Source organism: Anopheles coustani, chromosome 3 (assembly GCF_943734705.1).
Source record: "Anopheles coustani chromosome 3, idAnoCousDA_361_x.2, whole genome shotgun sequence".
NCBI lineage: Eukaryota > Metazoa > Arthropoda > Insecta > Diptera > Culicidae > Anopheles > Anopheles coustani.
This window is the reverse complement of record NC_071288.1, coordinates 87835471-87849497: the sequence shown is the minus strand read 5'-3', so window position 1 is coordinate 87849497 and position 14027 is coordinate 87835471. Positions and strand designations below refer to the sequence as shown.

General features: G+C 43.6%; 1 protein-coding gene across 1 annotated transcript in view; it reads left to right on the top strand.

The window, feature by feature from the left end:
- Positions 1-14027, top strand: part of LOC131271399 (alpha-catulin) — a 59219-nt gene that overhangs the window by 34063 nt on the left and 11129 nt on the right. Inside the window, 8 exon segments of the mRNA XM_058272814.1 lie at positions 701-896; positions 9417-9607; positions 9688-9793; positions 12636-12739; positions 12814-12960; positions 13429-13537; positions 13586-13881; positions 13967-14027. The exon segment at positions 13967-14027 is cut by the window's right edge and continues 174 nt beyond it. Of these exon segments, the coding sequence (XP_058128797.1) occupies positions 701-896; positions 9417-9607; positions 9688-9793; positions 12636-12739; positions 12814-12960; positions 13429-13537; positions 13586-13881; positions 13967-14027 (1210 nt within the window).

Below are 14027 nucleotides of genomic sequence, written 5' to 3'. Positions count from 1 at the left end.
TATAGTGTTGAACACCGAGCTTCCGAAATAGACTGCACCAGATGTGACCGGGATCGTTTGTTGGCAGGTGCGCCTATGGAGGGCCAGTGGAACACTTGTTGAAATAAAAATAACGATGTTGAAGTTCTCCTTCATTGGGGCAAGCAGGTTGGCAGGGAGGTTTCTCATGTTACACATTGGGATGATTATCATTTTTTATTAGTGCTATTGCTTACTACACTTGGCCCGATTGCTCAAGAGGTCATAATTGATTTCTTAATGCAATGTTCAACTCAATGTGAAAAAAGGTACAATGTGAAAAAAGGTATGCGAAAGTGGATATGGAAAACAAAATATTAATTTTGCTATCTTTTTAAAGCAATTTGTAACAAATTAAGTTTATATTTCTTAGAAAAATTAAACAGTTTACGGTAGTGTAGCTAGTTTTATTCTTGTAGAAACATATTATTTGTGAAGTAAAAAATCATCCTGTCTTTCAAAAATATGTGTTTTTTCTTGTAGTACAATTTTCAATCTGTCGAGTAGTCTCGAACAAACATATTTCCACACAACTTCAACGCTGCAATGTAGTAAACATCACTGCACAAAAAGATAAAAAAAAAACCCATCCCCTTGTCCGATTATACATTCCTGTTACATGCTTTACATTGTCGACGCTTTCTTTCTCACACCTCCCCCCTTCTCTGCTCCCTCTCAACAGATATCGACCCTCGTTCAGCATCGGTCGGAGCAGCAGCATCACACGTCGGAACTGAAAATGCGCGCCATCGGACGCGTCGGCCAGGCGGTCAACCTGGCCGTGGAGCGGTTCGTGACGGTGGGCGAGACAATCGCAGATGACAATCCCGAGATCAAGCAGGACATGTACGACGCCTGCAAGGAGGCACGAGCAGCTGGTAAGTCGGAAACGGGTGGGAACGGCACGGCACGGCCGGAATGCAACGACTTTATGTCGTCCAGGAAATTCCAGGAAATACCATCGTGCCAAGTCGAAATAACGCCATTTTGCTTGAGCAACCCACCAACCCACACGAGGTGGAAAGTTTCGACCAAGAGCGTCGAATGTTCTTGTACTCGTTGCGTGTTAACACTCAATGTGGAAAACACTTTGAATCTGTTTCGATTATCCTGAATTGTTCGTAATAATGCCGTTACTCATGTCCAAAACTATTTTAAAGGTTTTTTTAAAGGACAAAGAAAGAGTGATGTTGGATTAAAATTGAGTTTCTTTGCGATAGAAAAAGTCAATCATATCTGAGGATCCAATTTATATAAATAAAATCAGATTGACGTCTTTTTGAGTCCTGTTGAGAAAATAGCTCAAAAAGTTATCATACTGGTTTTAAACATTTTTGTATAGTGTTTGAACTCAAAAAAAAAAAATATCCTCAAAATTTTGGGATTTTATTGTTTAAATGATGGTCAGTTTGTGTATATGATAATTATGACTATGATCAGCAGTAATTTTCTGATAATATTCAAAAACTTGGTTCAATTGCATCAATTAGTGTCATGAATAAATAATATATGAAATATATGAATAAAAGTTTCTAAACACGAAACTAAAGTGCGAAGCAGGTACGCTTGAAATAAACGACGCGACACAAACGACAACGAAAGTAGAAGGGATTAAAAACTGGTTATAAATTGATTTTCAGGATAAAATTTAAGCAATTCAATGATTGAAGATAGCAATATAAATGTTTTAGATTAATGAGAAATCATCCTTTGTTCCTTAAGGATAGAATATTGACCACATTCCCTTTGATGAAAGTTGATTCAAGAAAAAAAAAAATTAAGCATACAAACCTTGAGCAAATGATAATTTAATGGACTTATTCAACACGTTCCTTGTAAACAGAAAATTATAGAACTAAATATTTAATTTTAGTTAGAATATCGAAGTAAATGAATATCTGTTATCTTAACAAAAATTATGTTATCGTAAAACAAATTTGCAAGAGTTTAAATTATTCCAATTGAGATTGATTTGATAGAATTATGAACTAGTTTCTTTCTGCCTCTATTTAGAGTATCGAACATGCAATGCTTTCAAATTTGATGTGTAACATTGTTGTCGCTTAGAAAGTGTTCTACACAACAATACTCTTAAATCGAAGCTTCATGTTGCACCAGTCCCCCTAACCATAACATGGTACCAACATGTTGGCAATGGTTTGATTACAGGTGGTTCCAGCCAACCGCAGCCCGTCGCCGGCCGGAGAATCTCACTAAACGACCGATATTACAACGCAAACCGAGCTGTCGAATGACGTGTCGATGCAGTTGGTGGTTTCTGCGGTTTCGGTGCGGCGCGTTTCGTTCGGCATGATTAAAGTCCTATGCACACTCAACCTAGACTAGTTTTTCGAGGGGGCGGGTGTGAATGCGACAAACATCACCAAGGATGCTCTCGGCTGGAGGGGCGTGCAAGAATCGCGTGCAGTTGGGGTGGGAAAAGTGTATTATGAGCGTCTAGTTCACCGCATTGCATGACGGAATAATCAATATCAATTTGTGGCTAATGCGACGGTGTGTTGAAGGTAGAATGAGCGCCGGCTATGATCGAAATGTGATTTTTATTTGAAATTGTTCAGTAGCGGACCAATAAGTATCATGCCATGATGGTCTAAGTTTAGAACGATTTGAAATTATCTAATCATACCTCTTAAATTGGTTAATTAAATTCAAACAACATTAAAGTGATGGTAAAAATAGAGTGCAAACATTCTTCTAAGTCTTATTAATTTTAGTGCTTGTTTAAATGATAAAATGCCGTGAACTAAAGGCACGATTTGGAAAAGAGAGGATAAACGAGTACAAAATCAATACGACATTTATCTCAAGTTCCCCCGGCTGGAGACGTGATTGATAGTGACGGTACCAGTGCCGTCGTATTATTTATGAGTTTACCCTTGACGTGCCGGGGGTCTGGATGCTGACCCGAAGTTAGCAACAGCCTGCGTGTCACAGTGAACCCGGTTGGCAGTAGGGGAAAATGGGTTCGAAAACTGTTTTGGATCGAACGAAAGTCTGGACTTTCGGTATATGGAGGTTTTCTTTCATTTTTTCCATTGCTTTTTCATCAAACCAGATGGGGTTAGACAGAAGGAAAACTGGCACAAGGCATCAATCTATGTCACGCCACGGAACTTACTGCCCTGTAGTGTAGATATGGTTGACAGGGCGAGTGCCATAAAAAATAGGAAAGTTGTCGCCAACTTCGGAATACTATTGACTGTCCGGTGGGAAGTTTCTGAACTTAGTTTCAAAGGACTGGAGTGCTGTTTTCTTGCTGTCATGTGACATATGTGTCTAGAATAAATTGTAAAATAATTACATTCAGCGAGTGTACAAAACACTAGGCGCCTCCATGTGATTAATTTTCCTAGGAATCCACAAACATTATTTAAGCTTTCTTAGTTTGAAGTGTCTGAAAAAAAAACTGAATACATTCGTCCTTCTGTAGAATTCGTACGATCGATCGATAATTGGTTAAAGAACCTCTGCAGTATTGTTTTGATGCGTTGGTGCAGAAGAAAAAAGGGGACCGCTTCACGACTGTTCGACGAAACGGGGCGGAAAAAAGCGCGCGCGTCGATGATATTGCTTTTATTGAGCGATTAAATAGTTTCCGGACAAAAAGCGGCTACGTTTTTCTCTCAAGTGCACGCGTTCAGCGTTCGGAAGGCGCTTCTGGCGCAGAAATGTTGGAAAAATGCAGCCCGGGACGCGCTCGGAATTGAAAATGACACAGACTATGGCATGGTCCGTATCGCGGTTCGGTTCGGTTCACACGAACCTATTGTCGCATCGTCAGCGAGCGGCATCGTTGTCTTCTCGCAGGACGAACATCAGAACCGAACCGGGAGAGGTGGATGAAGAAATTTTCCTGTGCCGATGCAGTCAGACTGAACCGAAGTTTAGCTCCGCAAACTGACAAGGAGCAAAAAAAAGCGAGAAAGCGAGAGCATATGCCGTTCTTCCCAACCCGGAGACAAGAGAAACTTTTTAATTGACGCAGGAAAAGGCCCCGAAACCACGCCGCATCCTGCGGTGGCTCACAATTCGGCATCGGGTTTAGCACGTTCGAATCCGTTCAAAAGCGGTCTTTTTTTTTTGTTTTAGGCTGCCGTTGACCAAACCCTTCCGAATGCGAGGATAAAAGAAGCTCCCGTCCGTCCGGGACGTTGCAGACTGTTGTTAAAAGCATTTCAAAGCCAAACGGAAACGCCCAAGCAAAACGTCGTTCGCTGGCGGTCGGAAAAGCTTCCCCATCCATTCGCCAACAGCGGAATGGATGCTTTAATTTTAATTGCAAACCAAATCCAATTTTAGCGCACAACAATCGGCGAGCGGCAAATCGACTCAATTTCTTCCAGGGACACATTTTCGCACAGCTTTGTTTGGTGTTGAATGGGAAAGCTCGTTGCAAACGTCAGCCGAATGCAGGGAAGCCCTTGCATAAATCTACTTCCCTTCTCACTTCAGTAGGCAACCGGTGACCTAATTCACGCCGTTCGACACGGTCTCTACTTTTCTTAAAATTTCCATATTCCAAGCGACATCATTAGAGCGCCATCAATTTTGTATGCGAACTGAACGGAATACAAGCCATTGTCACCTCCAGACCGTGAGCTTCATTTTGCGCTGGACACTCGAAATGATATTATTTATGCGTGTGTGTCGGTGTGTGTGTGTTATGCTGACAGGATGTGCTCTAATGATACTTGGATATTAATGCTCACTCGTACGGGGGTTCAAATCCTGTGGTGACAATTTTCCCACCGTTCTGCGAAAATGTTCCATTTCCACGGGGCAGAACTCCGAGTGATGAAAGGAAAACTCTGTCGATCGATTGTCTATTTTTCATTGATTAACGAACCTCGCGCAAGGATGTTACGTGAACGATGTGGATCATTTTCACTGTATCAATAGCGGGACCTAATTGGAAAATGATGTCGAAGAGTCAGAGATAGTGGATGGTTTCGAGGGACGAGCCATGCATGTGTTCTCATTTTGCTTTACTTAAATAAAACGAATTAGATTTTCTGTTGAAAACTTATGTTGAACTGCTTTCAAGATGGAATATTGTTGAATAATGATTCTACTCCAATTTTTCAGGCCTGAACATTTTCTAAAACATTTTTTAGAAGCGAAGTTCTTACTAGAGTTGTGTAAATCAGATTCAGATTCATGAGAATGAATGATTCTTTATGTTTTAAAGATTTATAAATCCAAAACATTCATCAACTGATGAAAACCGATGAGCAATAATTGGGTAAAGGAACAATTTTCTTTTTGGTCGCGTGATTCACGCCAATGAATGAATCATCAAGTTTAGTGAATCCGGAAATATCCAAATCTTAGGTGAAAGATTCATATGAATGAATCTAGTCAAAAGATTCATCAGACACAATACTAGTGTTTACACCACTCCTTTTATTATAGAAGCGTATTAAATAAAACTATTGATCCAATCATAACATGTCCTTTGTTTGAACTGATGGATAAGAAAAGAAATAGGAAGAAAAATCTTATCCGTTTCAGCCAATTGCAATGAATAATGAACGGATTTTTATGAGAAATAATCCACGCACATGCAAACGACGGAACCGGATGAATTTATCAAAAAACCACCGGCTTCGAAACGAAGCTCAACAAATGGCTGGCTCATTTGCTCCGACGTTCGCTCTTGCACGTCTGGCGATTATGACCCCGACATACGCCGCCAGCGCATAGACCGAGCGACATATGTGTACGTGCGAAGATTTATCCGACCGCCCCGTTAGTCCGCTGGCATAGCAAAAGCATAAACCATCGAGCATATGGAGCGAAAACCCGACGGCATGGAGCAAAACGAGCCAAATGGTTTAAACACAATGTGAAAGAGTAGGCGACCGGAGCTTGAAAACGGGGGGGGGGGGGGGGGGGGGGGGGGGGGGGGGTGGTGAAGGGTGATCCGGTACGAAAAACCTACCCTCAGCTGGTGGAAAATCCCGTGCTAATTGAAGCCCTAAATCAATCCACCGTCTAGGGGGGTGGGCGACTGGTTCTACTGGTTGAAAAACCCCAGACAACACGCTGCACACACTTTCCGAAAGGCCTCCCCCTCCCCGGATGTATCGCGCCCTCCGGAAAATGGGTGTGATTTTCCGCGATGGGCAATGGCCGTCGTTCTGTGATACCGCGAACGATCTGGCCTTGAGTTAAGGGAGGATAAGGGGTGGAGGGATAAAGCAAGAGGCTGACTTTTCCCGCGCGTTGGTATGGCAAAATAAAAATTGCATGGAAACAGCGCCTTCGGTTGGATTTTCCCGAGCATGCCCCCTTAGGCGAAGCAGTAGCTGCCGGAGGTTTTATAGGTTTCGCATTATCATGTTATCGTGTTTATGGTGCGATCGTAAAATTGGCTTGTTTAACGCCAGCGCTCGGAAGCCCTCTTCGAACGCGTGTTTCGACGGCGTCCGGGATCGCGCTTTTCCGCGAACAGCAGAGAACCTTATAGTCATCGTCTTTGTCTACGCCGTGGTCGTTATCATCGGTACGGAAGAGAAAAGAATAAAAACCCCTGAAACGATGTCAAGTTCTTTCGTAACGCTTACTTTGAAGCTTTTACTTTGTTCCACGGGCGTGAGTGTGAATATAACGGGCCTTGAAATCATCGTTTTAGTGCATCCTGGCGTGTTCCTTTGGGGATTGAATGCAGCCTGGATTCATGGGAAAATACCTTGACTTGTTCACCTTTGATCCTGAAATCTGGAGGGGTCTAAAGACTGTTGAACGGAGGGTATAAAATACCTGGCTCGAGAAGTTACATCTCGTGGGTGGAAAAGTTACTTTTTTAAGAACTGAGGATACATTGTGGAGTGCTTATTGCTACCGACAGGTTGCCAATTTACGGCATAAAGTTTGCATATTAAAACGACGCCATATATCTCAGCGCCAACTGAGTGTGCAGTTAAGATAAGCTCTCTTTTGCCGCAGTGCTTGAGAAAATAAATGGGTTTTGTGGATTGTACGAGGTTTTACACATTTTGCATTAAAGTGAATAAAGGAACAAGAATGTTTATATATTTGGAACATTGAATAGCTTCGGTTGTACCCTACTAATTTCATTAAAATGGTGCATTATGCACATTCAAGTACAGGTTTCCATACGCAATTTAAACCCCACCGGTAGAAAACCGGAAACCTCAAGCAAACATTTGTGCAATGATACACATTTCCGCCCTGTTAGAACTGGCCTCCCTTTAACAGTTCCCTGCTGCACTAACCGTCACCGGTCACCGTGACAGTGAAAGTTGCACGAAAATCGTTCGTTCGTGTTTGTTTTCGTTCTGCAGTTTTGCTGCAGCGAGAGAGAGCCGAAGCTCGGAAAACTTCTCAAACGGTCCAATCAAAAACTTTTCCCCTGACTTGTGTTTATTTAACGGCAAACGCAGGGTGGATTGAAATTATTTTCCTCCTCGGTCATCTCCACACCTCGATGCTTTTCCGTGGTATGGGAATGTTTATTGAAAAACCTCAAACCGGGAGAAACCGAATCCTGAACCGAAATGAAGCGTGTGTGTTTCGTGCCGTGTGCATTTGAGGAAGTTTGGGGAACTATTTAATTAAAGACATGCGCTTAATTTTTATTTAATCAATCCATTTTTCGGTTTGGAAGCCTAACTTTTCCAATATATTCAGTTTTAATGTCTTTACATTTTTACATAATTTTTTTCGGTACAAAAAAGGTTTAATTCAACTAGCAACAATTTTCATTAAGAAAATTCTTACGTAAAACGGGCTTTCCTTTACTCTTTCCCGTTGCTCTGTTAAAAGAGTGAGAAACTCTTATAAACCGCCATGTGCTGCATGTAATCACCCCAATGAAAGTAATTACTTACAGAAAGGAACAATTACCACAACGTATTAAAATCTCGTCAGAATGGAATCGCTAATCGTCAGCAGCAGGACCCATTCGGACGTAGCGAATTTTGCGCTCCGTTTGACGCCATCCGAGGCATGAAGATCCGCACAAAAGGCACGCATTTCGTCGCGTAAACATGACGCGTCTCACGCTCCAATGTCACCGACTTCAGCGGCCGGGTCATGAAAAGCTAACGACGCGAACAAGCCACGCAGAGTAAGCAACCTGTGCGGGAGACGGTTTGTTTTACGCTCGCTCGACGTGACGCTCGCTCGACATGACTCCGCCGGCGAGGAGTTATATATCTTGAGTGTAAAGTTTATGGTACGCCCGAAGCAACGAAGTACTGGTTCATCTGGTTTCTGTCCCACGAGAGAGGTCGCGCTACCGCCGACGAGCCATTTAGAGGCGGAAAGACGCATTAAACGCAACTGCAATACTGGGCATCCGCCATGTTTTTTTTTTTCCTTTATCCCTCCGATTCGATGGACTGTGGATCATGCCGGGCGCATACACTTCACTTTACGACTGCTGTAGTATGCAGGGAGTGGCAATTGAATTATGGATAACTGAATCGGATGGGTCATTGCGTTGTGAGGTTATGATTATGGTTATTTGAAGCAGCATCGGGGGAAGGGATTAAAGCACTCAACTCGGCAGCTTTTGCGCCGGTGGGAAATACAATTTTCTCAAGCGATGGGTATAATAAACCAGCGAGTACAACATAAAGTTTTAATTTTATTGTGAAAAATAAATTAACCTTACCTTTTAAGGTAAGCCAATTGGATTTAATGCTTGTTTTATTCAAACCCCAATATTATAATAGTTTCATGATTTGGGTGAATCGATTATACTAAACCGAGTAAAATGTTCTTAAATCATTTCCTTGTCTCGTTGCAATCAATACTAATGATGTGTTTTCCAGTTACGATTTGTAATCGTTGATTAATCATTTCAAATACACAATAAACAACTGTTCGAATTGCTCGTGGATAATTTTGTTTGATTAAACAAAGCTATTCTTAACGTTGGTAGGTATTCGTTCTCTATTGGGATGTATTTCTCTCTTTCTAAACAATTCTTTGATATCTGTTTATTGGAATTGAATTTTACATCGCTTTTTTAAACGATCCTTCAAGTGAAAAAAGTTCTTCATTTCTCTCAAATAGAAGTATATTATGAAAAGTATTAATGATGTTTTCTAAAAGTTTCATGTTGAAACTATCAACCTTCAGTTTTACCTCTGAAATGTACAAAATGATCTGCAAACAGTTTAAAAGAAGACTAAAAATTGAAAAGTAAAACTCTACTACTAATAAACTAGTTCTTAAAGAACAATTATATGTATATTTGACAGTTGTTTCGAGATTTATACTCAAACTTTAGACATCCTTTTAACCCAATCCTGCAATCAAATTGATCTTGTTTAATCCAATCCTACCATTGAAACAATCCAACACTTGTTGAATAACCATCTCGTATTGTTTTCTCTTCCCGACAGGCTCATCGATAGAGCGTTTATGTGATATAGCGGCGACCGATCCGACGGTCGGATACTCGCCGCGGCCAAATCCGATCGACGACAGAGGACCGATGATCCGGGCCGCCCGGACGCTGCTCAGCTCGGTGACGCGCGTCCTGCTGTTGGCGGACATTGTGGTCGTGAAGCAGTTATTATTAGCCAAAGACAGGGTAAGTGCGAGGACCGCCATCAACCATTTCTTACAAGGACCATTTTTATTCTTCTCCAACATTTTTGTCCGATATTACAGGTAGCTAGAACTTTAGGTAGATTAGAATCAGTGGCCAATTTTACAGAATTCGTGAAGGCGTTCTCGGTGTTTGGCGCGGAGATGGTGGAGCTGGCGCACGTTACAGGTGAGTTCTTGGAGGGATGAGTTTCAGAAAAAGTGTATGGCGTGAGAATTGAGGCACTTCCACCACTCGGCGTTGCTGAACCCGTACCGGCAAACAGCAATCCATTCTCGTTTCTTTGTACCGAAGCTTTCTTTTGTTGCCTCGGAAGGAAAAACTCTAGAGGTGCACTTTATAAAAAAAATGCTGGCATTTCTATTTCCGCCACAAATCCTTTCGCACCGTGCCACGTTCGTGCCAAGGGAAAAGTATTTTCCCCAACTTGTGCAGCCGAATAAAACTGCTCCTCGCTTGCGGCAAGGCCGGCCGAAAACGGAAAAGAAATTGACCGATGAGCTATTTATAAGAAAATTGTTTTAATTTAACGGCCCGCTTAGCAGCGTTCGGTTCGCCAGCTGGCTTTGTTTCCAGGCGTGTTGGAGTGTTTAGACTTGAACTATGTGCACCGGCACAGCTGGCCGTCGGGGAGCAAAAATGCACCGGAAACACCCACTTCCGGGCGCGGGCCGGAAGAGAGAGGGAAAGCACAGGATCGGACGTCGGAAGAGGATTGTAAATGGTTTTTTGATTCGGTTCACATTAGCCTGAAGCGCACTGGACCGAGGTTCCCGGGGGGAGTCGGAAGTCTCCTACATTCTCTCTCCTTCTCCCTCAGTCCCTCCTTTCGTTCTATCTGCTTAGCATTGACAGTTTTTTCACGGAGGCGTTCCGGGCACGGGTTGAAGTGCCATCGGGAAAGTGGTTTTCGCTTTTTCCGACCGCTGAATAATGGCTTTCAGATGTCTTTCTGTTCAAACACGAAATTGGAATGAACAAATTGTGGCAATAACTCTTTTTCTCGTTAATCAACTGGGACAGACGAACATTATTCACGAAGGATTTTACCCATTTTTTTACGCTTATAGAGCTTTATTTTTTTTGCCCAGGGAGCTGCACTATGGAAGAGAAATATTAATTATTCTCTAGGCTTCACTTCTACGAGATAGAGATAAATACAAAGGATCTTTTTATTTACCCTATTAATGATGATCGTTTTTCTTTTTTAACTCTTTCCATCATCAGTGTGTGTGTATGGGCACATATACATTTTTGGACCGCAGAAATAGGTTTCTTGAAGCCAAATCGTTTTGGTCTCCCACCGCATCGAAAGCGCTTTTCCCAAAATGACTTCATTTATTTCTCCGTCTGGGGGTTTTGCTTTTTTACGACACGGCGGGTCGGCAATTCAAATTTCTCTCCCCGAGAAAGAAACGATATCGGTGTTCACCCATAAAGGGCCATAAAGCTTCATCAGGGGAAAATGATAGGAGTAAAAGAAACCACCCCTTCCCACCCACCCCTCGTGGAAATGCGGCACCATTATGGATGACTAACTGCGGAACATCAAATTGCGAATCCCATCAAAACTAGAAACGACTGGCATGGTTTTTTTATTTTCGTTGTGCGGTTTTCCGTTCGCTTTTTTGGGCTCGACTTTCAGAAGTCCGCGTGTGGATTTTGACCATATGGCGATTTAATGGGACGAACATAACGCCCCGGCGTTGTGGGAAATGGTCTCTGACAAATGTTAAGTTAAAATTATTCGTAGAACATTACGATGAAGGCCCATTAAATGGCGAGGGTAGGTTTCTATTATAATCGACAAAATTTATTGCTTAGTTCCAAAAAAGGATATATGACACGAGATGTTATTAAGCTAAATAACGTTTCTATCGGAAAATTTCGCAAATTCGCTTTTTCCATTGAGACAGCACAATGAGCTTTTATTTCATAAAAGAAAACTTTGCCCAATTTGCATCTAAATTACATAATCCCGATGGAAAAAAGAGAGGAAAAATCCGCCAAGCACCCGTTAATGGTTCTCTTCAGACCTTCAAGGGCCACAAGCTGACGTGAAAGTTCTGGCGGGAACAAAGGCAACCAACACCTTCATCGGCGCGAGCAAAAGTACGCCAATCCTTCCCGTTCCCATCCAACTCCTTCCTGGGTTTTTTTTTTATTCCGGCTCGTCCCCGGGAGTTCGTGCGGTGCGGGCGAACATTAATCGGCTTATCCCTCGCGGCTCTAATCTCGCCAACTCGAAGCTCATAAATGTCACTCACTGCGGCACAACCCCCTTCACCCAACCTCCTACATCACCCACGACCAGGAGTGTATGCCCTGGAGGGTTGGATTAAAATGATATCCCAGCGAGAGAAACCGCTCGAGCGAACGGCGTGCTTCCGGGAAGAAGGGTTGTGGAAGTGCGTGTGTCTGACCTTTCCCAACCACCTTCAACTCTCCCCCCTTAGGGTGTATAAAAGTGTGGAAATTTATGATTTCTAGTGTAATAACTTGACATACAATGCGGTCAACGACATCGTGTCGATAACCGAGCGCACCGGAAGGATGAGAAACTGGGAATGGGAGCAGGAGAAGGAGAAAAAGAACGAGTCGAGTGACGTGTGGCTGCAAACTCCGGGTGAATACACCTACCTTTCCTCGAGGACGCTGCACCGGTTCATAATTGCAAACCATAAATTGAAAGTGGGAAAGATTTAATGGGATTAATTAAATTAATCGCTTGTTTGTGAGGATTGTTCCTTCCTTCGTTCCGAAGATCCTGGAGTTCCTTTTATGCGTAGAAACTCCCCACGAACACATTTGAGCTATGTTCATCTTCTATTAGCTTCTATGGAAGTTGGTTACCAGGTTTTTTGTCCTCTTGTTCAACCTTTTGGGTAATCGTTTCCACTTAAACGGAGAAAGCAACGCCTTCGTGGATGGAGCTTTTCAGCCTCTCGCCTACTGTGTCATTCAAAACCGTTCCCGTTTTCCTTTTTTCGCCCAATTTTGTGACTGCCAGGAAACCGACAGAACGACTTGAAGGACGAACGGCGAAGGGCGCAGATGTCGTCCGCCCGGCAAGTGCTGGAACGATCGACAATGATGCTGCTGACGTCGTCGAAGGTAAGTCAACCGTCTCCGAAGCCGGGAGAACAAGATATGTGTTCAACCTCCTCCCCCCCTGCTCCATTTTGCAGACCTGCCTGCGGCATCCGGAATGTGCGCACTCGAAGGAAAACCGTGATACCGTGTTCTGTCAGATGCGGCGGGCGATGGACCTGATACACTACGTGGTGAAAGATGGCATCCTGGAGTCCGCATCGGACCGGAACGCATTAAGGCAGGTTAGTGTTGGTGTGGGCGATGTTCGGTTTGAAGTCGAGAGCTTCTGGGAGGCGATTGTCAACAAATCCTCACACACTGAGGACAATTCATTCGTGCGTGATTTACAGGATTTAAGATTAGTGTGCTTGAGCGATCCTGATAAATGGTTTGTTCCGACGAAAATCATACACGGAGAGTATTCAAATATGTTAATACTTTAGGCTTGAATAATTGTTGCGTTAAAATACATGAGGCTTAGCATCAGACATTCCTAGACAGGAAGAAAAATATTATTCAGAATGACTATTTTGATAAACCAAACCTTGCAAAACATGTTGATTCCTAATCCTAGGATTACAACTCCGCAAAAGCTAGGAGATTCTTACCCTATTCTTAAGAAAATGGTCATTCAAACTCTTCCAAAGCTGGAGAAGGTTCTTACCCAATTCTTATGTAAATAAACGTTCACACAATCCCTTTTCTATCAGGTACCGGAGTGGGATTCGGAGCGAGCGACGGCCTTCACCTGCCTGCGGCATTTTTCCCGCCTGATAGAGATTTCCCGTCCGAACTACGACCGAAGTGGGGGTGCGGGTGGTACTGCCGGTGTTTCGGCGGCCGGTGGAGCCGGATCGGCGGTGGGAGTCGGTGGTGGAACCGGAATCGTACCGGTGAAGGATCGCACCCCGACCATGGGTCCGCCATTGCTGTCGAAGGAGTGCATTTCGCCGACGCAGGTGCGCGACAAGGAGACGGGCATCGCGGAGCACCGGCGGGAGCGGGACCTGATGCGACGCAACAGCGAGCGGGACCGGGAGCGGGAGCGTGAACGGGAGCGGGAGCGCGAGCGCGAGCGGGACCGTGACAGAAATTCCATTGGCCATTCCAGAGAGTATAGTACTAGGGAGCGCGAGTTTCCCAAATATGACAATAAGGCAGATGTAAGTAATGTGAGGCACTGACGAGGACATGGACTTACCGAAGCTTCCTCTTCTTCTGATTCTCACCCCCACCTTCCCCGTGCAGCTAGGAATTTCGATATTTTCAACGGACACACGCGAGCAACTGCTGGCAGCGCTGGACAAGG